The 27,994-nt window shown below is 41.9% G+C and overlaps 1 protein-coding gene and 1 long non-coding RNA gene across 10 annotated transcripts in view; one reads left to right on the top strand and one right to left on the bottom strand.

The window, feature by feature from the left end:
- CNNM1 (cyclin and CBS domain divalent metal cation transport mediator 1) overlaps positions 1-19,421 on the bottom strand; it is a 59,147-nt gene extending 39,726 nt beyond the window's left edge. For 3 of the 7 annotated variants that reach the window (XM_035707961.2, XM_025466854.3, XM_025466855.3), the window contains exon 1: positions 17,540-19,420. In XM_035707961.2, coding sequence (XP_035563854.1) covers positions 17,540-19,103 — 1,564 coding nt within the window. In that variant the 5' untranslated portion in view covers positions 19,104-19,420. Of the gene's footprint in view, positions 1-17,539 lie in introns of all 7 variants that reach the window. The other 4 variants (XR_004810259.2, XM_025466856.3, XM_025466852.3 and 1 more) reach the window with 3 other exon arrangements.
- On the top strand, positions 96-27,674 carry LOC112672173 (uncharacterized). 3 transcript variants are annotated; one of them, XR_003144088.3, is made up of 6 exons: positions 96-209; positions 337-512; positions 10,976-11,070; positions 14,828-14,916; positions 24,792-24,845; positions 26,076-27,674. It is a non-coding gene; the product is annotated as an uncharacterized LOC112672173 (long non-coding RNA). The 3 variants fall into 3 exon arrangements; XR_007406860.1 differs by lacking the exon at positions 26,076-27,674 and adding an exon at positions 25,410-25,533; XR_007406859.1 differs by lacking the exon at positions 337-512.
- Positions 27,675-27,994: the final 320 nt, after the last annotated feature.

Below are 27,994 nucleotides of genomic sequence, written 5' to 3'. Positions count from 1 at the left end.
AGGAGCTAGGGGAAGAAAGGGATGGGGAAAAACTCTGGGGTTTCTTTTGGAGTGATGAAATGTTCTAGAATTAGGTAGTCATGGTTGCACAATTGATGGTCCACTGAATTGTATACCTTAAAAGGGTGAATTTTATCTCAATAAAGCTGTTACTAAAGCCAATTGGGAAAAAAAAAGAATCAGTATTTAAATGAACTGGAAGTCAGTGGGTGAGTAAAAATAGCAACTGTTTGACAAAAAGAGAATAGAATGAAATATAAGAGCAATGCTGGTTTGGACAGAGGTGGCAATGCTGGTAACATGCTAGTTTAGAGTACTTGTCTTTTTGTGCTCTAGGATGCGGCAGAGACAAAAGCGGACACAGGCAAGGCCATCAGGAGAACAGGAATGGAGGAGAGGGCACCATCTTATAAATTTCTGTGGCAATGGAGAAGGCAGGCAGGAATGAGAATTTGTCACAGCTGGGAGGAAAGAATGTAAGAACAAAATCTCATTAAGATATGAGGCAAAAGGTAATGTTTTACCTCAAAAACTAGTGAATGCTACTGCTTTATGAGGTATTATGTCCCTAGACCAAACCATTGCGGCACTGAACACCAAAGGATGGGAAATCTGTGAGCTGAGTTGAAAGATACAGACACAGTGGATTTTATGGCAATGCACTTTCTAAAAATCAAGGCTACATTTGTCTCTGTTGTAAGGAGTATATTTTATTCCAGTTTACTGGTATTCTACTTCTGAACTGGTAACTACAGACACTCTGGAATGTTCTACTCTGCCATGTTCCTAGTGTCCAGTTTCTGCAGAAGCTCCAGCTCTGTCCCGAGGGCATGGCTTGCCAACATGTCTTTCCTGGCTTCTAGCAGCTGGGAGCTCCTTAAGCCTGCTTAAGTTTGCTTCCCTCCAGCATGGGTTACTTTCTCTCAGCCTCTGATGTACAGTCTCTAGCTTCAATGTTGTCCACACCCAGATGAGACACAAAGTAGAGAATATATACCTATCGCCTGAGTCTTGCTTGGACCACAGTGTCAGGATGGATTTGGTTGGAACTCAATCCTCAATGGAGCATAAGGGGTCAGTCACACCTTTCTGAGACTAAGTCACAGCCCTCCATTAAACATGAGACCCTCCAAGCCCAATGCTTTGGAATGCATTTTACTGGTTCAATAGTTTCTAACACTGGCTGTGTGTTAGAATCATCTGAGAAGCTTTGATGGTCTAAAGATTGGATCCCACACCCAGAGATTCTGATTTCAACAGCTTGGGGTGAGGCCATGGCATCAATAGTTTAATATATTCCCCAGGTGATGCTAATTATCAGCCAAGGCTGAGAACTACTCTAGTTATTTATAGTCATGGTTCTCAAAGTGTGCTTCCTGGACCAGCAGCATCAGCATCACTAGGAATGTAGTTAGAAATGTAAATTCTCAGGACCCACCCCACACTTAGTAAATCAGAATATCAGGGGTTGTGCCCAGTGACCTGTGATTTTAATAAGTTCTACAACTAGTTCTGATGCAGTCTAAAGTTTGAGAAACTTTATGGGTAGGCTCTAGCACTCTGGTTATTTATCTGATGACTTACTAATAAGGAAGAAAAACAAGCACTGAGATTTCTAATAAAATTCTGGTCCCTTTGGTGCCCCTGGTTTAAGTTGCCAGATGCTAAGTACTTACTAAAAGAGAAGAACCTCCTGGAACAAAGGGTAGTTGTAGTAGCAAGCTGATGAGTGCTCTCATATGATATGGTTGGTTATGGCATTTGGTTCACACCGAGCATACAGTGAGCACTGACTATTTAATGCTGAGCTTCTTAGAGTGCCTGGGTGGCTCAGTCGGGTAAGGTCTGCCTTCAGCTCAGGTCATGATCCCAGGATCCTGGGATGGAGCCCTATGTCTGGATCCCTGCTCAGCAGGGTACCTGCTTCTCCCTCTGCCCCCTCCCCCATGCTCTCCCTCTCTCTCTCTCTCTCTCTCAAATAAATAAGTAAAATCTTGAAAAAAAATAAAAGAAAAGGGGTTTCTTATAGCTTTTGTACCAATCACCTCTGAGACAAGCTTGAGGTACTTGCACTATCAAATTCTTGGTGTGTCTCAGGTCAATAAAATTTCCCACTATTGAAAGTTAAACTAGTCATTTCTTTTGTCCCTCAAATCCAAAGGGTTGTCCTGGGCACTAGTTTCTAGAAGTAGCTTATCTCATTACCCCGGGCATTGACACACCCAAACTACACGTCAAATTTCTTAGAACGGCAACTAGGTTTTCAGGCGTTGCTTTTAAAGCAATGGTTCTCAACTGGGCTGATTTGATGCCCCCCACCCCCACCCCAAGGGGACATTTGGCAATGTCTGGAGACAAATTTGGGTTGTCACACTTGGGGCAGGGAATGCTACTGGAATGTAGTGAGTAGAGGCCAGTGATGCAGCGAAACATCCTCCAATGCCCAGGATAGCCCCATAACAAGGAATGTCAATAGTGCTGAGCTTGGAAACCTTACTTTAAAGAGACAGAATGTCAGTAAGCAGGCAACACCGTGACTATATTTCAGTGTTTGAAGAAGTAGAAATATTCTCCAAGGGTTTTTAATAAATGGAGCCTCTAATTGTTTAGGCACATCACAGAGAAGACCTCCTAAGGTCTCTGTTAGCATATGCCTTGAAAAAAATAGCAAATAATTGATTTGCTTTCTTTCTCTTTCAAAAATAGCTACAGCATTTTGCTAAGGTAACTGTTCCCAAGATAAAATTTAGAAGCTAAGGCAAAAGCATAATTGCTTAGAAATAGAGAACTAAAGAAAGCAGAAATCATTTTATGGCTTCTGCCTTACTTATGACCTTCACCTTGTAAAATACATTGATATTTGCTACCTTTTAATTCTCCCTGGTGTCCCTACCGCATCTTTTACTTATTGAGTGGACAGTATTGAGTGCCTCTTCTTCCTTACCTTGGTCTCAGTAACGCTCCCCCTTGGAGTGTGCACTGAACTCCAAGTGTGTTCCTGGGCACATCATCCGGGCACTTGTTCAAAACGCAGGTTCATAGGTGCCACCTCTGTGCCACATACAGAATCAAGATTTGGGTGGTGAGGTGCACCCCAGACAGCTGTTTCAATGGTATCCCAGGTGGTCCTCATGCACATTGAAGTCTGAGAAGCACTGCTTCTGACACCTGCTACTCAAAGTGTGGCCCTGGGACCAGAAGACTTGGCATTACTGGAAGGCTTGTGAGAGCCATGGCAGGTCAGCCCCATCCCCGCAGTCTGAGTCAGAATCTGCATGGCATCAGGATTTCCCAGTGGTACTTATGTACATTTGAGTATGTACATTTGAGTATGAGAAGAAATGGTCAAGACCCCGGTATTCTTCCCATGCTTATGACTGATATTTTTCTGTTTCCACTGTGGATTTCTTTATCCTCACCTAAAGATAAATACATGTCACAGGCTCTAGCTCAGTGAGTCTCAACCCTGGCTGCAAGTGGGAGTTACCCAGGGAGCTTTAAAACCTATGTGCCTCTCACAGAGGTTCCAGTCTAACTGGCCTGGGATGCTGTCCTGGCATTAGGATGTTTAAAACTTCTTCAAGTGACTCTACTGGGCAATTGAGTTAAGAGACTCTGCTCCAGTCCTTGATTCTCTGCCTCTCTCTTCTTGATTACAGATCCCAGAAGAGCCCATCACTTTAAATATCACCACTGTCTGTCTCCTGAGGACTAAATTTATATCTCAGCATCAGTGTCTACTTTGATCTTACATTCTGTTTTAAACATTTTGCCTGGGCTGTCTCCTTGTCTTGTCAAAATCACTTATCTCAATAGGAACTCATGATCTTTAAAGGGCCACTATCCTTGCTCTTCTTTCTGGTTCCTTCACTATATAGAACGTAGCACTATCAACCTTCTAGTTACCCAGGGTCATCACTCAGGAGTTATTTTTTACTTTCTCTTCCTTTGTTCCTATTAGGAAACAAAATCCCCGCATTCTTGCAATTTGCCTTTTCTTTTTTCATTTTATCAACAAGTGTTTATTAAATGCCTACTATGTACCAAGCACTAACCTAGGCACTAGAAATTGAGCAATAAACTCAATGGACAAAATCATTTCCCTTCTGTAGCTTACATTCTAATAACTAGGGGCGAGAGTTAATAAGCCAGATAAATATGTAAAAGCTACATCACAGCTCTAAGGGGAAAAGGAAAGTGGGGTAGAGCAATGAGGAAGTATGTGTGTGTATTACAATTTTAGGTAAGAGAGGGCAGGGATGAACTCCCCAAGAAAGTGGAATTTGAGTAAAGATCTGAAGGCAATGAGGTGGGGAACCCTGTGGATATCTCAGGGACACCCTGCAGTAGAACAAGAATCAAAAGGTCCTTAGTTGGAAGTATAGCTGATGTGCTTAGAATAGCAAGGCTGCTAGTGGAGTGGCTGCTGATTTGGGGTAAGGACTGTAGTAGGAGCCGAGGTCAGGGAAGTAAGAGATGGTAGGTGAGCCTGTGATAAAGCCTGGAAGGCCTTTTAAGGACTTGGCTCTTTGAGTAAGATAAAGCCATTGTACAGTTTCGTGTTTGTGTGTGTGTTTATTGTTTTACAAAAGAGTGATATGATCTGACTTATGTTTTAAAAGCCTCTTTCTAGTTGCTGTGTTAAGAATGGACACAAAGTGGGTAGAAGTAGAAGCAGAGAGATCTCATATGAAGCTCTGGCAATCATCCACGTGAGAGATGGGTGGTGGCTTGGCTGGGAGCTAGCAGCGGAGGTGGTGAGATGTAAGCAGATTCTCTAGATATGCTGAAAGCAGAGCATACATGAGGGATTGGGAGTGAGGCAAGAGCAAAAGAAGAGTTTGGATCTGACTAGCAATAACAATGGAACTACAATTTACAGAGTTTGGGAATATTGTGCGAGGAGTTGCTTTGGCACAGACAGCCTAAGCTCAGATTTGGACAGTTTAAGTTTGGGATGCCTTTCAGACCTCCAAGTGGAATGTCAAGTGGTAGCTGAGAAATATAAGTCTAGAGTTGATAATATCTTTGGGAGAATGAGTGAACGAATGAATGAATGAATGAATGAATGAAACAACCATGGGAGGGAGACTAGACAAAGAGATCCATTTCTGAGCCCTGGGGCGTTGCAACCCTTAGAGGTCATAGAAATGCAACATTTATGCAACAAATAAATACTGGAGCATCTGATATGGATAGGCCTTGCTCCAAATGCTGAGGATATATCAATAAAGATGATGTAGGAGGAACCAGTAGAAGAGCCCAAGAAAGAATGTCCAGAAAGGTAATGAGTCTCAGAGGTTTTCTCCATTCTAATTGCAAGTGCACATTCCTGAATTTCCATGTCCTCATCATATCCTAGACAACTGAATTAATATCCTAACCAATCCTCCTTCTGGTTTCTCCAGCTCCAATCAGTCTATCCACCAAACCAGACTGACTGCCCCAACAGCATTTATGAGCTTATTCCCCAGTTCAATAACATGTACCAGTTACCAAAAAGGATAATTTCTGAAGTCTTCTTGCTGCCATTAAAGGCCACTATGGGTTTTTTTTTTTTTTTTTTTGGGTATATATCTTGCCTTCTTTCCCACTACTCTATCAAAATGGACTGCATTTATTCCCCATTCCAACAATAACTGGTCCAAGGATATTCAGCTTATAAATAGTAGAGCCAATATTTGAACTTAGGGAACTGAATAGGACCCACCTAGCTGGCGTTTGTGGAAAGCTTCAAGAAAACTAAACGAGACTGGATAGTTGAACTTTAGGCCTCTCAGACTCAGAGTTTCTCTTAGAGGTAGCCCACAGGGCCAGTTTGTCTCTCTCTAGGTTCAGGCTAAACATAACCAGGATCCTCAGCTTAAAAATCACCATGATGACCCAGAGTGATCTGGCTAAGTTTTGACTGATGGTGACATATGCAGGCCATGAACCAACCCCAGACATGAGAAAAGACACTGAAAGGCAAATAGTCCTGGTCTAAGTTGTCTAGAGACCATACAGTTCTGGGCTAGCCCAGAGGCTATGGCCAAATGAGGCTGGTCCCAGGGAGGAGAGAGGTAGGGTTCCTAGGGGCTCTATTTAAATAAGCTAGACTCTAGAGGTGACCTTAAAACCTATCCTTTTGGAGGTTCTCATTGCAGGTAAAGACAGCCAACAGCTACTCCAACATTCTCCTCACTGTTTCTGAACTAAACCAAGTGGACTCCTGAGGGCACAGGTTCACATTCACTCCATTTTCCAGTTTTTGCCCTAGGGGTCATTGCTGTACCTATTGTTCAGAGAGTGTACACATTAACCCCTCATCTTCATCATATCTCTGCCAAATGGGGGTTGTTATTATTATTAATATATTATTAATATATGAATGGAGACTCAGAAATAGTGACTTGTCCAAAGTAAACAGCTCTCACTTCTATTCATTATGTCCAGTCACATTTACATGGGTTGGATCAGAGAAAGCACTTATTATACTAAATGACTAACTAGACACAATTCATGCAATTAGATCAGTGAGGTAGGAGGCAAATGATGCATTGTCTTAAATGTGTTATAGCACAGGTATTATCTTTAGCCTTTGCAGTAAACTTATAATAATATAGTATCATTATTCCCATTGTGGGAAGGAAGATAAGTCTCAGAGTGATAAAGTGTTCTGCCCTAGTACACAGCTATTAAACAAAGAAGCCAGGATCTGAGCCCAGTTGTCTAGGACGCTGTGTCTGTGTCTCCATGGCCTGAGGCAGCAAATCATAGATGTAGCTTCGGATTCTGCCTTAGTCACTAACATTGAGCACGACACTCCTGTCTCCAGATCACAGGTGCTTCATATGCAAAAAAGGGGAAAAAATGCTACTGACTTCATATGCATGGTGAGTGCAAAATGAGTTACTATTTGGGAATGATCTTTGCCAATGTAAAGATTAACTGTAAGGGATTATCATCTTTAATTTTATTATTTGTCTTTTCTGGGCCTCAGTTTCCTCCACTATAAAATTAAAGGATGGAACCAGGTGACCTCCAAGTTGCCTTTTCCAGCTCTAAAATTCTCTACTTTTTTTTTTAGAGAGGGGTGAAGACGGGGCGAGAAAGAATCTTCAGCAGGCTCCACACCCAGCACAGAGCTTGACATGGGGGCTCAATCTCACAACCCTGAGATCATGACCTGAGCTAAAATGAAGAGTCAGACACTTAACCTACTGAGCCACCCAGGCGTCCCTTAAATTCTCCACTTTTATAAGTCTAAATGGTCCTGGGCTACAAAAACAGTTTGGCTTTACAGGATGCTTCTTCTGAATGATATAGGATATACTAGAATTTTAACAGTGCCGACAGCTATAGCTTCTTGTATTTACAAAGGGTGACTCCTAATGTTTGTATCTTAATATTGAAGAATCCCATTGGAATAGATGAGAAAAAGATGTCTTGACACATGCTAGATTTCTAAAAAAAATCTATACAATCAAATCAAATTACTTTTTATCAAAATCAGGAAGAGAAACACAAAAATGTTACCCTACCTACCAGTCCTGTAGCAACCACCTTGATTTGGAAAAATGAAACAATCTCTTTCTCTAGTTTATTAAAGAAAGGCTATACTTTGTAGTGATTATCTTGCTCTACTTCATCCAAAATAGAATAATCAATACACTTCTCACAAAAAAAAATTTCTTGAGCCACTGAAAGGCAATTATAAAAAGCCAACTGTGTCACCCAGAACACCATGGTAACCAGCATCACCAGGGCATGAAAAAATAGTTGTTAGTCACTAGGATCTAAGCCGGTTGGCAGTTTGGCTTGCTAAGCAACACTGCAAAAATAGCAGAGTAACGACCCATTATCTGGAGATCTGACTTTGCACTGCTTTATCTGGTCCCAGAAGGAACTATCCCAGGTCCATTACACCAACCTCATGCCCTAGGCTCCTGGTCAAAGCCTAATTAATCATTTATTCAACAAATATTTATTGAAGCTTACTGTATACCAGGCACACAATTTCCAACACGTATATTTACTTGATTCTCAGTTAAATAGAGGCTCTGAAAGAGACACAGAAAGAGTGGTTTTGTGAAGAGCGAGGTGGAGGGAGGGGTTAGCTTGAGGCCAGCTCAGAGAACTAGCAGCTGATAGCCGGAGGGCAGAGAAAAATAAAGAAGTAGACAGCGAATGGCTTTATAACACAGCATAAAATAACTACATTCTCATGACCACCATCCTGCGTCATCAAGAAAAGATTAAGTTATATTTAGGATCCTTTCCTAAGGAAGGCAGGAATGGGCATGAAACATTTTAGAAATATCACCACCAAAGATGGTTAAAATATACAGTTTTGGCCTTTGGAGAGAACAGAAATTATGTTTAACAAATATCTCATTCTGCCTAGTTCCCGCTTTTGCTGGAAGAAAAGCAGCACTGAGATCACCGCCTTTCCAGCATTCAAATGTGGTGTCGGCTTCCTTTCTGCCTTTATTTTTCTAGTTCAACCTCCTGCCTCAGCTGGAATGCCCTTTCCCTTCATAACTGCTTATCAGAATCGCTCTTTTCTTACTTCCTCAGAGAAGTTTTCCCAGATCCTTCCAGGGGATTTCTCCCTCCTGCCTTCCCCACAGATGTCTGGATGCCCTTGCCTGTCGGCTAGGTCAGGCTGCTTGGTATCCTTTCCATCAGAGGCCTTCTTCCTTTCACACTCCTGGAGGGCAAGCTCTTCCCCATATTTATATCCACATCCATCTCCCGAGCCCTGGTAGTCAGGCCCACAGGGAATGTTCCTGAACTTGGCTGCCCAAACAATCACTAGGGGTAGAGGGAAGTTTGGCTGGCAGGGGTGGCACTTTCTCTAAAGGATGTTCAATGGCCCAGGAACCCACGTGGCCCCCACACTTGCCCCCTTTCCTCAAAGCCTTTGCACGTTTGTTCCCTTCACCTCAAAAGCTCTTCCTCTGGTAAACTCCTTCTTGCCACCCTCAGGATTCAGCTCAAATATCACTTAGGGAGGGGGAGGAGTCTATCCTTACCCACAAGACTGGCTCAGGACCCCTATCATAGGCTCTTATGGCTCCCTCCACCTTTTCTTCAAATCACTGTTACCACTTGTAATTATTTCTTGGTTAATGCATATATTCTTACTGTATGGCAAGTACCAGGAGGGCAGGAGGCCTGGCACAGAAGGAAGGAAGGGAGGAAGGGAGAGAAGAGAGAAGGAAGGAGAGAAGGAAAGAAAGATAGGGAAAAGGGAGGGAAGAAGAGAAGAAAGGAAGGAAGATAGGGAGAAAGAAAGAAAGAGAAGAGAGAAGAATGGAGAAGAATCCCAATTTGGAAAGGAAGACAGCAGAATATAAAGAGAATTGAAGAGTTGTGATGGAAGGTCCAGGGGCCCCCAGATTGGGCCTAGAGATAAACCAGTTTAAGAAAGTATTAGGAACATCCACAAACACCACTCCCCTGAGATACCCAAATGCTTTAAAAGGTCCAGAAACACAACCAAATGTATTTTGTATTTTGATTGTTAAAAAATGGAAATGGAATTGAGGTGAGCTTCTATAGTCTTCAAATAAGAGAGGACTCACCAAGGATGATAAAAGGAGAAAATGGAATTTAACTGCAGCCTGTGGGATTTAGATTAGATAAAAAGTCTGACATTGAAGGCTGTTTTTGTCTTGGAAAAGATAACTAAATCTAAAAATGAAAGTGTGAATTAGATTCTTTGTCAGGTTTTTCAGTGCCTCTTCCAGCTCAGATTCTATGGTAACCTTGTATTACTTTTGCTAGGCTGAGAAAAAAAATTATTTCAGAACAATATTACAACAATCATAATAAAAATTTCTAAGGAAAGAAATATAAATCGGTAATTTAAGGCCTTGTATATTTAATTAGTTCTACTTTTCAATTTTTGTTTTGCCTCCCTGTACATGATGGGCTATGCTTTGTTTATTGTTTGTTCTAATTATTGTTTAGAAGGTAAACATTCTAAATTCTACTGATTATTATTCAGCAATGTTTAACATGTTGAGCTTTTTTTTTTTTTTAAGATTTTATTTATTTATTCATGAGAGACACAGAAAGAGGCAGAGACACAGGCAGAGGGAAAAGCAGTCTCCCTACAGTGAGTCTGATGTGGGACTTGATCCCAGGACCCTGGGATCATGACCTGAGCCAAATGCAGACACTCAAACCACTGAGTCACCCACGCATCCCTAAACATATTACATCTAATTATGTCAGTGAAATAAAACTTTCAGTGAAAATAATTTTTTATTTTGTTTTATGAAAGACAAAAAAATGTAGCACTAATGTTTTGGCAGCTTTTTATAGAATTAAGCAATGGGATGATTATTCTCCCTGTTAAACTATCACACCAGAATTTGGAGTGATAAAGCAAAAACATTGACTTTTCAACCAGATTATTCCTCAGTGAAAATGTTACATTGTGTGTCTATGCCAGGAGCATTTACTGGCTAGTTGGAAGTCTTTTAAGCAACAGATCACATGCAGTAGAACCAAAGATTGAAGAGGATACCTTTCAGCTCCACAATGTCTGTCTCATTCACCATTGTATTCCCAGGGCCTAGTACAGTGCCTGGTCTAAAGCAGGAGTTCAATATTTACTGAATAAATGAATGAATGAATCAACCTATGAATGAGCAAACACTGAGTATGAAAATTGCAATAATTTTACAGCCATGCTAGCCTATAGACAGAATAACCCAACATTATGTGCCTTATGCTATCTTTTGTTTAGGAAGATGGTGTTACTAACTAGGCAGAGCTAAGTTGTTTAACTATTAAATACTAGAGCGATGGTACTCAGAGGCCATGTAGGTTCTGACTTCAGAACAAAGCTTTATTCTTTCTCCCTATTGGCATAGGGTTGGTTTTCTCCTAAAGACAATCTAATAAACAGAGTAAACTGCAGAAATTAATTTCAACAAATCTTTAGGGCTCCATTTTATAAATTAGTCTTTTCAAATTATAGGACTCACTCCCAAGGAGACTACAGTGAAAATAATATCATCATATTTAAAAAATCACTCTTGGGATTAGCATTGGATATTTTATTAGTGGAAGAAGGTAAGACCATGGATTTTTCTCTTTATTTTCCTTTCAGTAATTTGATTAAGGTTGTTACTATGGGTGCTATATTTTTAAAATGACAAAATATTAGAGGAGTTATTATCTCAGGATAGTGGGATGATTACCTTAGGAGATTTTCATGCTTTGTCTACTGTTCTATATTTTTCAGTTTTCTATATGAATATGGAGTATAGAAACTTACAAACTTCAGTAAAAATTAAATAAAAGACATAGAACCTAACCATAATCACTGTCTTCTCCATGCTCTCATTGCATTTTTATATTTATATTGTATCACTTTTATTTTAATGACTTATATGCAGGTCTGTCTTATCCATATGCTTATATGCTGAAATATGACTTGTGAATTGCAATGCTATTTATCTGAGGGGGAAAGGTGAGTTCAGCCTGCCTCCTACCTTTCAAAGGGGAACACTATTCTCCTATTAGGCTGTAGGCTCTTTTTTTTAAAATTAATTAATTTATTATTTATGATAGACACACACAGAGAGAGAGAGAGAGAGTCAGAGACACAGGAGGAGGGAGAAGCATGCATCCATGCAGGGAGCCCGATGCAGAACTCAATCCCGGGACTCCAGGATCACACCCTGGGCCGAAGGCCGGCACCAAACCGCTGAGCCACCCAGTGATCCTCCCAGGCTGTAGGCTCCTTGAGGGCAGGGATTGTATGTCATACATCCAACTCTTAGCACAGTGCTTTGAACATGACAAGGGATGGATAATTGTTATAATAAATAGATATACCTAAAAAAGTGGAGAAACCTTATATATGCAACACTTTTCTTCTAACACTTAAAATTTGCCTCTGTCCTGAATTGTCCAAAATGATTGGCTGGAGATCATTAATGATGCATTTCCTAGAGATCTGTGCAGATTGTGTCTGTTAAAGTTTAACTCCTTCAGTTATTCATTCAGTCATTCAGCAAACATTTACTGAAAACTTAGCATATGGCCTATCCATTGTTAAGACAGATAAGACAGTCTTTGCTAGTTATGTGGGTGAGCAGCACTAATAAGCAAAAACCAGTCGTACAACCTGTTAATTCAATGAGAGGTATGGGACAATTAAGTTGGCTCCCACTGGGGTTTACAGGAGAAGCTTCCCAGAAGAGGTGGCCTGGGTGCTAAGTATTAGAGGAAGAGGTGGAGTAGGGAATGCATATTAATCAGGCAATGATATTCCTGACAAAGAGTGCAGCATGAGGAAAGAGACAAAGCAAGAAAAAAAAAAGAGAGAGAGACAAAGCAAGAAAGAGTAAAGGGACAAAGGCAAGCAATAACATGGGTGGCCATGAAATTCAGCGTTGCTGGAGCACACAGCTGTGGTAGAGAGCAGTAAGGGATGAACCAGGAGGGGAGGGCAGGGAGCAGATCAGGAGAGTACAGCTTAGACTTTATCCTGCAGGCAGTGGGGAGTGCAGAAGGGTTTTAAGCAGGGGATGATGTCACCAGAGATTATTTTAGTGGCAATGGAGAGGGTGCATTTGAGAGAGACAAAAATCGGAAGAAGTGACATGACATTTCTTAGGAGGCCTTTGCACAAAAGAGTAATAGGTTTGTGTTTATATTTAAGAATCTTGGCTAACATTTATTTAGCATTTATAATGACAATTACTAAATAAGCAATAGAATACCATATTATCTTATTTCACACAACCCTCTGAGTAAATAAATACCATCACTACCCTCATTTTACAGCTCACAAAACAGACAGCTACATAACTGGGCAGTCTGGCACCAAAGCTTATGCTCTTAATCACTACCTCATTTGTTTAATTTTGGTCTCTTGCACTGGAATGAAAGCTTTATGTAGACAGGGACTACTGTATGTTCTCCATGCCTAAACAGCAGATATACAGGAATTATTTCTTGAATAAACTCAGTGAGTCAATTAAGTGAAAGAAATAGTGGACTATACTATATACAGATGCAAGAACTATTTTAGATGCAATTTTGGCAAATTTTTGGCAGACTTTGGTGATTGTTACAAACTGAATGTCCCTCTCCTGCCACCCAAATTCATATGTTGAAGCACTAACCCCTCTCCCCAGTGGGGCCTCTGAGGAAATCATTTAAGTTAAATAAGATCATAAGGGTGGGGCCCTAAACCAATAGGATTGGTACACCTTTATAAGAGGAAGAGAGACCAGAGCTCACGCTCTCTGTATACATGTACTGATGAAAGGCTGTGTGAAGACATAATGAGAAGCTAGCCATCTACGAGCCAGGAAGAAAGCTCTTGAACTTGGACTTCTGGCCTCCAGAACCATCAGAAAATAAATGCCTATTGTTTAAGCCACCCAGCCTATGGTATTTGGTTATGGCAGACTAAGACAGTGATAAGTAGGATGAGGGTGAGTGGTGAAGGGCAAGTTTCTAGCCTGGGAGACTGGAAGGACAAGGTTGCCACTGACCGGGGTAGAGAATCTGGGAAGAGGAAAGGTTTGTTATGGTCAATGGACCAACACTTGTTACCCAATACTTTGGGTTCACCTCACTCAAACATAAAAAAATATAGTAGAAATTAGCTACTTGAAGCCATTCATTCAATAAATGTTGATTCATCCCCTTGCTGTGGGGGCTGCTATGCTAGTCCTAAGAATACAAATAAATAAGATTCATTTTCTGCCCTTAAGGAATTCACAGCTCAATGGGGGAGAACTACTGTTTCTTTAGTAAAGCAAGCACTTAGCTGGAAAGACCTTTTTCCTCTTTCTCATTTCTAAAGACCTGCAGGTCATAAGAACGAAGTATAGAAGTAAAACTTCATACGGACAAGAACTTTGGAGTCATATGACCTGGATTTGAATCTGGGCCTTGGAATAATAGCTTAATGATGGTCCTAGGTAGGCCAAGTAACCTGGGTCTTAGGGTACTCACCTGTAGCTGCAGAGTCGTTTTATGGATCAGATAAGAGAAGATAGGTAGAAATGTTTTGTAAAATGCGACATACATGCTAGCAATCACTCAGCTAATTATCAAAACTCCATTTCTAACCTATGAAAACTAAAGGTAAATCAGCCACTGGCAGCAAGTCAGAGGTCAAAGGTGAACTTTGAACCCTGTGGGTGGCAGGAATTCTAGGATGGAGGATTATGTAAGACTGGCGTAGTGGGAAAAAGAGCAGGCTTAGAGGTCCTACAGACCTAGTTCAAATCACAATTCAGTTATCAATTGTGAAGAGCTGAGTAAGTCCTGTAATGGATCCTATAAAATGGGGTTGATAATGCCCACCCAGGAGGGTTGTGCTAAGTATGTAAAGGGCTTGGCAGGGTGCCCATCAGAACTGCCACTCAATTAATGGTGATTGTTGCTCCTATTTATCATTTTCCTCCCCTACCTCCAAAGGTGCTTGTTTAGTTAAGTTACTTGAGATGCAAAGAAGTGAGGGAAACAGAAGGGCTTTTATGATTTACTTTAAGAGTTATTTTTAAGGGTAAAGAAAACTAGTTCAATTCGGCTTTCCTTTCCTAACCTATAGTGCAAACACAATGTTTATAGAAAATGACCACTGTGTTATATGCCATGAAGCCAGAGAACACTCAATTGCCACTTATTCCTTGTATTTATTCTAAGTAAATCTACCAATCACTGTCAGTAAGGGTGCTCTGAAGGCAATGCTTCTCAGACATTAATGTACACATGAGTCACCTGGGGGCTTGTTAAAATGTAGATTTTCATTCAGTGGATTTAGAATGAAGTATGAAATTATGCATTTCTCACATGTTCCCAGGTGAGAAGGCCCTTGCTGCTGGTTTCTGGAGTACACTTTGAGGAAGGAGCAAGGCTCTGAAGGGACGTGGCAGGCTCTTCTTTGGCATGGTAATTCCCAGCTTCTCTTTAGCGATCTGCCTAATTACAGACTACTGATAGAACGCTGACAAGCCTTTTTCAAACCAGATTTAGAAATTCTGCAGCAGGACTCATTTCAGATCAGTATTTACTTTTTTTTGAGCAGCCTACTATATGAAAGGTACTGTGCAATGTGCTAGGAATACAAAGGTTAGTGAGACACAATTCCTGCTTCTAAAGACTGTCCTTAACATTATATGTTCTCATTCATTTGGGGAATATAAATAATAGTGAAAGGGAATATAAGGGAAGGGAGAAGAAATGGGTGGGAAATATCAGAAAGGGAGACAGAACGTAAAGACTGCTAACTCTGGGAAACGAACTAAGGGTGGTAGAAGGGGAGGAGGGCGGGGGGTGGGAGTGAATGGGTGACGGGCACTGGGGGTTATTCTGTATGTTAGTAAATTGAACACCAATAAAAAAAAATAAATAAAGACTGTCCTTATTCTGACACTATATATCTTTGTAGACTTAACTTTCTAGGGGCAGTGTTCTGTCTCGCCTATTACCTACTACATAGATGCTCAATAAATAGTGAATGAATGAATGAATGAATGAATGAACGAGTTTATAGGAGTTTCATGAAAAATGTCCTCCGATAGCATGTAACAACGACACTATCTCAACTGCACTCTGTCTTAACTATCATATTTAAGGGATAATTAAGTTAGAACCAAGCTGATAGGGAGGCTCCTAATCCAATCTGACTGGTGTGTCTTTATAAGAAGAAATGATTAGAACCACAGAGATTCCAGGAATGAGCTCACACGCACTGAAGACGGACCATGAAAGGACCTAGAGAGAAGGAAGCCATCTGCAAAAGCCAAAAAGAGTCCTTAAAAGAAACCAAACCTGCCAACACCTTGATTTTGGATTTCCTGATTCCAGAATTATGAGGAAATAAATTTCTGTTGTTTAAGCCACTCAGTGTATGGTATTTTGTTATGGCAGTCCTTGCAACTAATATACATAGATTTTCACAGTTTTTATGCCCAGTCCAAGACTCCTTTCTGTAGGAGTCTTACAAAATGTAAGAATAATGCTAAGAGTGGTTGGATGAAAGTAGGGGTAAGGTGGGAACAAGTCATGCAAGGATTTGGGGGAAGATAGATGGAAGAGGGTGAAACAGTAGTCCAGATTGGGCTAAAACAGCTGTAATATACACACATGTCCCTCCCCTTCTCATGATACCAACATAAAGTCTACAAGCTGGGACTGAAAGTAGGTTTTCAACTTTTTTTCTCCCTTTCCAAGCCACACTTTGATACCTAACACAATTTTATTTGTCTAGAAAAATTGTGGTAGGAGGAAGACCCAGATTTCTCTTTGTATGAAAGACTCAGAGTACCTGTGATGATCAAGTAGTAAGATTGAGTGTTTGATAAACAAAAAGATGTGTCAAGATATGCCAAATGAGATTCCTGCTAGCCACAGGGAAGCTACATTTGAAGCTTGATTCTAAAGTCAGGGGATTGAATTTTTTGTTTTGTTTTTAATAAACATGCTAACTCATACGTACAGATGAATGCTTCCTTCAAAATGGTCATTCTAGAAGGTTCTACTCTTATTCTAACCATTTCACTATTCTCAACTCATTCCTGGAATTGTTTTCGGGGTTGTGAGATAGTCCTCTGCACTCAATGGTGACTCTTGAAGGTAGATTTGATCTTCAGAAACCATCAAGTGTCCTTCAAGTAGGAGAACCAGCCAAACTGTGTAACTCCAAGAAGATCAACCCTAAGAATCCAGGCTAATTTTTCTTGAGTGAATTGTACTTAACTCCAAAAGGGAGTTTCTAAAGACAAACCCCAAAGAGTAGTAAACATGCAATAGACACGGCAGGGGTGGGGTGTAACTGCTCTGAAGGAAACCCCATTCATTTGTATATGCAGATTTTCTAGTGGTTCCCTTTACCAGAATATTTCCTCACATCCAGATATACTGTCCCTCATGGGAACCCAGGTCCCAGAAGTATAAGGACTTCACTGCCTTAGTCAACTTTTAATCCAACCTGGGTACTGATAAAGTTAAATAAGGAGAAAGAACTAGTAGACTGTTTGGGGCTTCTGTGATTCAAAGGACAGAAAGGGGACCCAGAGAGAAGTTCCTGAGACAACTTTCTGCTCCAAGTAAGAAAGACATTATCAGCAGCTGGAGCTGTCCAACAATGGAGTTAGTTTGCCTGGGAGACTGTGAGTTCCCAGCCCCGGGAAAAGTTTAAAAGGAAGACTCCTTGTTAGGGGACGCTATAGAGGATCCTCCTCTATTGGGTGGGGAACTGTCCAATGACCTCCAAGGACCTTGGTCCAACCTGCACAATAATACCTGGCAATTGTTAGATCCTGAAAAAGACTGAAAGGGAATGAATGAGGAATATGGCACATCTTGTGAGCCAAGGCAAAGGTTAGAGGTTGGGGCTTAGTCGGCTGCAAGGAAGGTAGTGAAATGAAAATAGCCACCAAGAGGTGGGGCCTTCCTTCAGTTTCTGCGATCACAGAGAGTTGCTTTGCACATCTGAAAGCTCTCATGTTTACGAAAGAATCATACTTTTGGAGTGGGAAGTAGCTGAGAGAGGAGACAGACCACTGCTCACCCTTCTTAAACTCCTCCAGCACCGTGTCCAGCCGGGTGTCATTGAAGACGCAGTGCAGGGGCCGGTTGTAGAAGCGAGTGACCGTGAGCAGCGGCGTGCAATCGTCGGGGTCCACGAAGGCCAAGTCCTTGACAAACAGAATGTCCACTATGTTGTGCCGCTGATCGCCCTCGTACACGGGGATGCGAGTGTAGCCGCTGCGCAGGATCTCGGAGACCGTGGCGAAGTCGAGCACCGCGTCCGAGCGCAGCATGAAGCAGTCCCCGAGGGGGGTCAGCACCTCTTCCACCACCTTGGTGCGCAGCTCCAAGGCGCCCTGGATGATGTTGAGCTCCTCCTTCACCAGGTCGCTGTAGGGGTCCGCGGCCCGTAGCGTCTCCAGCAGCTTCTCCCGCGTGTAGAAGGTGCTGATCTCCTGACGCAGAGCCCAGTCCAGCAGGCGGCCCAGCGGGTAGCACACGGGGAAGGCGGCCGCCATCAGGAGTCGGGTCAGGCACACGCTGTGCGAGGCGATGGCCAGCCCGTGCCGCGAACACACCGAGTAGGGGCAGATCTCGGCTCCCAGAAACACGGCGCCGGTGCACACGAGCGCCGGCAGCCACGGGAAGTGAACGCCTGCCTCGCTGTAGGCTTCTCCAGTGCCCCCGACGCCCGGCGGCAGCGAGGCGTACAGCCAGCCGGCCAGCGCCGCGTTGGCTCCGGCTTGGCCCAGCAGCAGGGTGCAGAGCAGATGGGTGCCCCTGCCGCGCACGGCCTGCACGCGGCGCGCCTGCTCCTGCTCGGCCGCCGAGCCGCTGTTCCGCAGCACGCGTAACTCCACCGGGTCCAGCGAGAGCAGGCTCAGGCGCAGGCCGCTGAACAGGGCGGACAGGGCGAGCAGCAGAAGCGCCCCGAGCGCCCGCAGCCACGCGGGGGGCAGCAGGTCCCCGCCAGGACCGTACAGCCGCGGGCGGACGCGCAGCAGGAAGCCGCCGGCGGCGCCGTGGTGGTGCCAGGCGCGCCCGTCCCAGGCGCACAGGGAGAAGAGCTTCCCGCCCCCGCCCGCGCCGCCCCTGTCGGCCTCGCCCTTGCGCAGCTCCCGCACCCGCACCTGGACCAAAGCCGAACCCGCCACGCCTCCGGGACGCAGGGGCCCCAGGACCTCCACGTCCGACGCCCAGTCGCTCTGCTCGCGGCAGCGCTGCGGCCCCGGGGGGCGCGTGGGGACAGCGCTGGGCGCCACGCCGCCACCTCCCGGGGGCTCCTCGATGAACACGAGCCGCGGAGCCCAGTCGCCGGTGGCGTTCTCTCCCGCGGGAAGGGTGGGCGCGGGCACCGGCGCCGCGGGCGCCGCGGGCCCGGGCTGGAAATAGACGCGCAGGAGGAAGCTGGTGCCTTCCGCCGCGCGCAGGGTGCCCCCTTCCAGGGACACGCGGCCTCCGGCGGTGTCCTCCGGCCGCAGGCCCAGCAGCCAGGCGGCGGCAGCCGGGGGCTGAGGGGACAGAGAGAAGAAGAGCAGGAGCACAGCGCCGTGGCTGCAGCAGTCCCGGAGCCTGACACCCACCGCGGTAGCCGCGGCCGCCATCCTGCACCCGGCGCGGCTGCACGTGATACTGCAGAGAACGGAGCGAGATCTGGAGGGAGGAGGAGCCGGAGCCGGGAACCCGGCCTCGGGCAGGTCACCACGTGTGCGCCCCCTGCGAGCGTGCGCTGGAGGCGATGGGGGTTCAGGCCGTGCCCCCGCGCAGAGTCTTCACAGGAGGCCGGAGGCGGCCGCGCATCCCTGCACCATGCAAAACGCCCTTACACACTTCAGGCTATCTGAGGCCTGGCGTTGGAGCTCTGGAGCTCGGCCTCCCGCTCCAGCAGTAGGGGGCCCCTCCGCGAACTCCTACCCGGCAGTAATTCCCTGTCCGCCCCACCGCTTCCCCATTGGCCAGGGATATTTCCCAGCGTTTTGCCTCTCCTCCTGCCTCTTGCCTTCCCCCTTCTGGTCAAAAGATAATCCAGAGACAAGTCTTGAGTCTGTAAAAACTTTGCATTTGGTGTCAACCTGGCTGACCTTTTATGGTTTAAAATTTTTGGAATTGCTTCAGTTCAATTCCTTGTTAGGATCCAAACGTCCATGAATAAGAAACTGTTGAAATAAATTGTGGCACTACTGTGCGATGGAATACTATGCAGCAGGGAAAAAGAAAGAATGACGTGGATCCATTTGTTTGTGATGTGGAAATATCTCCAAAGTAATGGTTGAAAAATAGGGAGTGGCACCTGGATGGTTGGTTGGTTAAGCCTGAGACTTGAGTTCCACTGAAGTCATGATCTCAGGGTCTAGAGATGGATTCCGTGCTTGAGAGTCTCTCCATCTCCATCAGTCCCCCAACTAGCACTTGCCTACCCCCTGTTTAAAATAAATAAATATTAAAAAAAGAAAAACAGTGATATGCAGAAAAATATGTGCAATATGCTAGGTCGTATTAAAAGTTAAATGTACAGGTGCATATATATATAAATATATCTATATATGTATATATAATATTACATATATTCCTTTTTTATGGTTGGGTAGTATTCTATTACTCAGATGTACCAAAGCTTGTTTACCTATTTACTAGTTAAAGAACACCTGAGAGGTGCCTGGGTGTCTCAGTGATTGAGTGTCTGCCTTTGATTAAGGGGATGATCCTGGGGTGAGGGGATCGAGTCCGCATCAGACTTCCCTCTGGGAGCCTGCTTTTCCCTCTGCCTCTCTCTCTGTCACTCATGAATAAATAAATAAATAAATGATTTTTTAAAGAAACCTTATATATAAGAAAAGAACATTTAAGTTATTTCCAGTTTTTGGCAATTATGAAGAAAGCAGCTATTAATGTTTGGGTGAAGGCTTTTTTTTGTATTAATTTAATGCTTTTTTATTTTTTTATTATTATTATTTTTTAATAATAAATTTATTTTTTATTGGTGTTCAATTTACCATGGGTGAAGGCTTTTGTGGGAACCTATGTTTTCATTTTTCTTGGGCAAATTACCATAGGTCTATATTTCTTTTTATTTTTATTTTATTTTATTTTTTATTTTTTTATATTCCTTTTTAAAATATAAAAGTAACAATAATTTGCTATACTACCTCTAGGTACTTTGGCTAATGTTAGAAATCATTGGTGTGTGTGAGATCTTATTTTCCATAGAATTTGTAAGACCCCAATGATATTGATTGAGAGAGCCTTGCAAAGGTTACAGCTCAGTACAAATGGTTCTAGTTAAAATTATCTTGTTTTCATTACAAAGTCTTATAATCCAGAGTGGAAGTAACCCCTTCCCAGTTTGGGACTGGACAGGCCTTAGTAGACCGCTGGTCACATTCCTACATAAGCTATCTTCCACAGGGAATGTGAAATAGGATGCAGGGATTGTGAAACAAATTTACCATTGCCTTAAAATGCGCAAAGCCTGTATTACAAGCTGCCTTTTGCCTGGACAGCTTGAGAGATAGAAGGAAGATGTAATCTCAAGAGGCAACATTGAAGCATGTATGGGAAGTATAGGGGAAAGAGAGCAAAGGGGTCAAGCATGTGATTGTTTCTCTTAAGTATTGACAAAAACTGCTCTCACTGTTTTCCTGACGCTTATATCTATCTCTCTCCTCTCCCAACCCAACTTCCTTAGCTCAGAGCTACATGCTATCCTAAGGGTTCTCTCACCTCTTCTAGGGCACAGGATTTTATTACCATTATAACTCTACTTAACAGCCGTATCAAACTTTAGTGTTACCAAGGAATGTTGTATTTATTATTTCACACACATACACATAGCCCTGTGTAGTAGATGTAATTCTACCCATTTTGCAGATCAGGTTCAATGACTGGGTAAAACTTCTTTGGACTCTAGAGTGATGCTTCCTCACCTTGCAGTGTTGACTAATATCAAAGTAAAACCCTTCAGAAATACTAGATCAGGAGTTTAAAAACCTCAATTTCTGATTAGAAAGTATTACATGCTCATTGAAAATAAAATTTTAAGGCATAAAAGCATTAATGAAAATAAACTATAACCCCACCATCCAAAGTTAAACTGTTAATATTTGGCACATTTCCTTTTTTACTTTCTATATACAGATAACTGAGAAATACACACACACACACACACATATGCCTTCATATATTTGTATATTTCATAATCGAATACATATTATACATACAATTCTCTCTGTCTCTTAATATAGTGAGAGCATTTTCCTGAATTAAAAACATTTTTTTGTAAACATACTTTTTAATGAATGGGACTATTACTATATCTATATCTATCTGTTATATTGGGAGAGAGAGAAAACTGTAAAAATGAAACTTTTTCCAGTCACGTCAGCTCTGTTATTCACAAGTGTTAGGCTTAGGAAAGTCAATCCACTTTTCTGGGCCCATTTCCTTATCTGTGAAATGAAAGACAGTTTCAAAATCCCTAACCTTTCATGAGTCAGTGAGTAAGGGCTAATGTACACTGGGTGAAGATAATCTAGAGAGAAAAACTTTTCCTTTACTGAACAGGAGGTTCTGGAAAAGTACTGGATTTCCAAAACTCTACTAGAACTGAAAGGATACTCAGGGACAGGTTTAGGCAGTGTGATTCTAGTAAGGTAGAGTTGCCAAAAATAGCTCCCTGGAATCTGAATGTTGATGAGATCATCATATCTCTTATAAAATAGGCACTTTGTAGTTTATAAGATGAGCAATTCCTCACTTCCCAGAGAGATGGTGGAAATTATACTTGCTTTTAATCTTAAGACTATGCCATTTCAGAATGTACATGTTAAAAATGCTTTTTATTTCATTACTTGTCATTCATTCAGTTAATTCTTGTCTGTGAACAAAGTGCTAGACTCTGTGTTAGAGCCTATGCATAAACAGATATCATGGTTGCTATCACAGAGCTTAGATTCTATTGAAGATGACAGACATGAACTAGACATTGCTTACCTCCCTAGTGAATTAATAACTTCTATGAAGATGATGGTCAAAGTGCCACACAAGTATATAATCTGGCAACCCATCTAGAGAGGAATATTTGGAAAGACTATCCCCCAAAACGTAATTAAATGAAAATGGAAGAATTTACATGTTAGGAAGAACATGAAAAGTCAACTTAAAACTATGATATATATATACTTGAAACTATGATAATGTATTAACAATATTCCTAATAGGAAATCAATTAACATTTACTGAGAGCATACTATGTACCAAGTACCTTCTCTGTTTTATTTTTATTTTATTTTTTAAAGATTCCATTTATTTATTTATGAGAGACACAGAGAGAGAGGCAGAGACACAGGCAGAGGGAGAAGCAGGCTCCATGCAGGGAGCCCAATGTAGGATTCAATCCCAGGTCCCCAGGATCACGCCCTGGGCTGAAGGTGGCGCTAAACCACTGAGCCACCGGGGCTGCCCACATTCTCTGTTTTAATCTTCACAATAGATAAAAAACTGAGGGTCGGTTTGGGTAATTCTGTAAAAGTTGTGTCATCAATGGTTAGTGGAGCCCAATTGGATACAGAGTCTGAGCCTAGAGTCTACAGTTTAAAAAGTTGGGAGAATAATAATCCCAAGTAACGTTTACATAAAGTTTATATATCAGGCATCAACTAACTCATTTAATTCCCATAAGAACCTTTGGAAGTAGATATTTTTATTATCATTTCCACTTTATATGACAAAGCTAAGCTATGGACAGATTAAGTACCTTGGTGGCCAAGATTGTACATACAATCAGTGGCATAAGCCCTGCATTATTTTACTCTACACACACTACACCTGTCACATTTTTGGTTACATTGTTTTATATAGTTACACTTACAATGTTCCTACAATTATAATATTCTGTTTCTTTTCATTCACTGTCATGGCATATTTCCCCTCAATAAAACTATTTATAAGCATGTTTTTCCTTTTTCCTTCCCTCTTCTCATCTTCTGGTGTTATGGTTGTTGTTGTTGTTGTTTATTTATTGGTTTTACCCAGCCCCAGAAGATTGAGTTAATCATCTTTCTCAGTTCATGGGCTTTGAAGAGGCCTCCTTTACCTCATCCTAATTCTCAATCCCATTCTCTCCCCTTTTAGGTAGCCACTCCAATATTTTGATGTGTCCTTAAATGCATATGTATTCTTGTACAATATAGAGATCGTACTGGTTTTTGTGTGTGTGTTTTATTGAGATATGATTAACATATCATAAAATTTGCCCTTTTAAACCAAACAATTTGGTGGCTTTTCATGTATTTAAAAAGTTCTACAGGGGATCCCTGGGTGGCGCATCGGTTTAGCGCCTGCCTTTGGCCCGGGGCGCGATCCTGGAGACCCGGGATCGAATCCCACGTTGGGCTCCCGGTGCATGGAGCCTGCTTCTCCCTCTGCCTATGTCTCTGCCTCTCTCTCTCTCTCTCTCTCTCTCTCTCTCTCTCTCTGTGTGACTATCATAAATAAATTTAAAAAATTTTTAAAAAGTTCTACAACCACCATCACTATCCAATTCCAAAATATTTTCATCTTCTCCAAGAGATCCCATACCCATCAGCAATCACCTCTTCCCTTGCCCCAGGCTCCAGCATCTGCTGATTTACATTTGTCTATGTATGTACTTTTCATTTTCATTAAGTGGGCTATAGAACCTGTTATGTTTCTTATATTGTCACTCAACACTGTTTGTAAAATAGGTCCATGTTGCTGAATGTGTGCCTGGTTTAATGTTCCTAAATGCTGAGTAGTCTTCAACAGTGGATAGCCACATTATTTTCATCTGTTCCCTTGGGGGTGGACACTTAGATGACAGTCAACTTTCCACACACAAAGCCACATTGAAATCCTTGACCATTCCCTACTGGACTTATGGGGGATTCATCTGGGATATAAGGACTGTGGGACTGTTGGGTCACAGTGTATATATACACTTAATTTCACTCAGTATAGCCAGCTTACCCTCCACCAATAGTCTGTAATTTCCTATTCTCCTACATCTTAGCTAAAATTAGTATTATTCACTCTCCAGATTTGATGAAGCTGATGAGTATGAAGTGCTATCTCATTTTTAAAATGTGAATGTCCTTGATTCCTAACAACTTTGAGCATCTCTTTATATATATTTGTTAGTCTTCAGTTGTGGAATTAGGTGGAATGGGGTTAAAGTTTTGGGTTGGCATTTAAAGTACACCTGCTCTTTTATGGGATATACTTTCAACAGTAGTTTATGTCTGAAAACACTAACCCAAGCTTTACATTGCTTGTAGCCCTGGACCCTACTAAGACAGAAGCACGAATTGGAGCATCCCAGTACAGTAGAGGTAAGGCAATCTGGACTTGTTTATGTCTATGATAAACAATTAATTGTGTGGACCGCATTTCTGAGATACAGGAATTTCTATAGCTAATAAGAAAACTTTTGCATAAGGTAGGGAGGTTTTAAAAATTTTTTTCTTTCAAAAAAGTTCAAAGTTTTTTGGGGAAACCATTAATCCCCAGCATCTGGGCAGTCAGAAATTCAACTTCTCTTAATCACCAGCTAGTCAGTTTATTTAACACCGAAATCAGGTAATCAAGTATGAGGTACCAGACTAAGTCACAAAGAGATGGAAGCAGATGTAACCTTTAGGCAAACAGAAGAAAAAATTGAAGATGTTTCTTTACTAAGAAGAAATGGGAAAAATGGAATGTTATTCAGGTGTGATCGGCTTGAGCACTACTTTTTTAGGATAATATGTTCTCAGATGGATAGGGGAAAAATAAATGGAATTAGTCTTTATTATAGCAAAACATTACTTTTTTTCTTTATAGAGCAATGTTTCTCTAATTTTATTATGTATTATAATCATAAAAATCACATGAGAAGTTTGTTTTTGTTTAAACAGGTTCCAGAAGAATACATAGAAACTGGTTACAGTGGTTGCCTCTGAAAAGAAACTGGTACAGACAGGGAAACAGACAGGAGAGAGACTTTTTTCCTTTGATCTTTTAAATTTTGTGCAATTAATATCCATTTTCTATTAAAAATAATTTACATTTAATTAAAAATGCACATTCTTATTTCCATTTTGATTCTGTGGGTCAAGAATCTGCATTTTAACAAACATCTCATGCGATTCCAATAGAGCTGATCCATTGGCTCACTTTTGGAGAAAGAGTTATACAAAGGAATGGTTCTTAGTTTTTTTTAGATTTATGCATGCTTGTGAATTTTTAATGAAAGCTATGGGCCTTTTTCCTAGAAAACTGCACATTTACTCAAGGACACAATAATGTGAATATATTGTGATTACAATTGTAGGGGGTTCATGGGAACCCCAGCAGCTGCATGGCCATGATCTTCATGTTAGGGACCCCAATATAGAGGTTTTGTTCTACATCATGGCAAAAAAAAAACTGTTTTAAAAAAGAGATGTTTAGAGACTTGAGAACACTGTTAAGTGTGTGTGCACGTATGTGTATGTCTGTGTGTACATATGTGAGACTGTGTGTGTGTATAAGAGCAGAAGTGATTCCTACTTTTGACAAACGGGTTCCTTCTCTGTTTCTAGAAGTAGCTCCTAACTAATAAAGGAACAGAAGATGGATCCCTCAACAATTCCCTTCCAGCTACATCCTGTCCACAAACATGTTAATGAAATTTGCAGATGACCCCAAAAGAGGATATGCTGCAAACACCAGGAAAGCCAAAGAAATTATGTAAATCATTAGCAATATGGCAAAGAGAATGACACTTAACTTGGAAAAATTTCAAGTAGAGGCATCTGGGGAGAAGTAATTGGAAAGAAAATTTTTCATGGGGAGGGCAACACCTGGAAAATAGTAATAACTATAATAGGCCCAAGGGTGATGCTAAATGGCAAATTAGATACATGTCTGTTGTATAATATTGTGAGAAAAATATGACACTGGCCTCTGGTTACAAAGCAGGGAGATAATGGTTCTTTCTGTTTGGCCCTAGTGAGATAGCACCTGGGATGCTGTTTTTGGTTTTGGACACTTCATTAGTGGAAAATTGTTGGTTAACATTTGGGAATTTGGAGGCAAGAAACAGAAACAATTAAAAGCATTTATTTGACACAACACAACCATTCAAAACCAACATCACAGAGGGAAAGAAGAATAATGAAACTCTATACTTAGATTGTGTTGCTGGGAAATCAAAGAAATCAAAGGTCTTTTCATTGTAATTTCAGCATGGACCCATTGTTAAAGCAGGGAGGGACTTTTCAGGTGAATTTTGATGATGTCTAAGTTCCTGGGCTATGCTAAAATTCTGTTAGCTGGGCATGTTGCTCTTGGACTATGCATTTCACAGAGCTCTAGAAAGGGTCCTCTTAAAACATAGATCTAATATGATTTCCCTGATTAAAGCCTTCCAGTGGATTCCCATGGCATTTAGAATAAACCTAACCTTGTAACAGGGCCCACATTGTTATGTTGAATCTGGCCTTTGCCTGGATCTTGACTTTTACCACTCTCCTCTGAGCTCACCAATCTTTAGCCATACTGGCCTCCTTGCTGTTTGTAGAGCTCTCCAAGATAGTAACAGGCTCATGGTCTTTGCATTTGCTGTTCATTCCTCCAGCTTCTTGCATTACTGATTCCTTCTCATATTTCCTCCTTTCATAAACACGTCATGTGAAGTCTCCATCCCTAGGTCTCCTGGGTGGCTCTGTCTGTTAAGTGTCTGCCTTCAGATCAGGTTATGATCCCAGAGTCCTGGAATCAAGCTCCAAATGGGGCTCCCTGCTCAGTGGGGAGTCTGTTTCTCTCTCTCTCTCTGTTCCCCCCTCCACTTGTTCTCTCTCTCTCTCTCTCTCTCTCTCTCATTCAAATAAATAAATAAAATCTTAAAAAAATAGTCTCCATCTCCACACCACCATCCGTTTAAAGCACTATCATAATCTGAAATAATTTATTTATTTATTATCTTTTCCTCCTGTTAGGACTACCTAGTAAATACTAAGAAGAGCAATTGCTGGGTCATATGGTTAGAGAATGGTTATCTTTGTAAGAATCACCAAAACTGTCTTCTGAAGTGGCTATACCACTTTGCATTCTCCCCCAGCAGTAGATGAGATTTCCTGTCGCTCCACATCCTCACCAGCATTTGCTGTTGTCAGTGTTCTGGATTTTTTTTTTTTTTCCATTTTGATAGGTAGGTGGTAGTGCTTCATTGTGGCTTTTTTTTTTTTTTAAGATTTTATTTATTCATTAGAGACACACACACACACACACACACACACACACAGAGATTGAGAGAGGCAGAGACATAGGCAGAGGGAGAAGCAGGCTCCATGCAGGGAGCCCTACGTGGGACTCGATCCTAGGTCTCCAGGATCAGGTCCTGGACTGAAGGCGGCGCTAAACCACTGAGCCTCCTGGGCTGCCCTCATTGTGGCTTTAATTTGCATTTCCCTGAACAGGCATGATGTGGAGCATCTTTTCATATACTTACTTGCCAATT

This window comes from Canis lupus, chromosome 28 (assembly GCF_003254725.2).
Source record: "Canis lupus dingo isolate Sandy chromosome 28, ASM325472v2, whole genome shotgun sequence".
In the NCBI taxonomy this organism is placed as follows: domain Eukaryota; kingdom Metazoa; phylum Chordata; class Mammalia; order Carnivora; family Canidae; genus Canis; species Canis lupus.
This window is presented reverse-complemented; position numbering and strand designations above follow the sequence as displayed.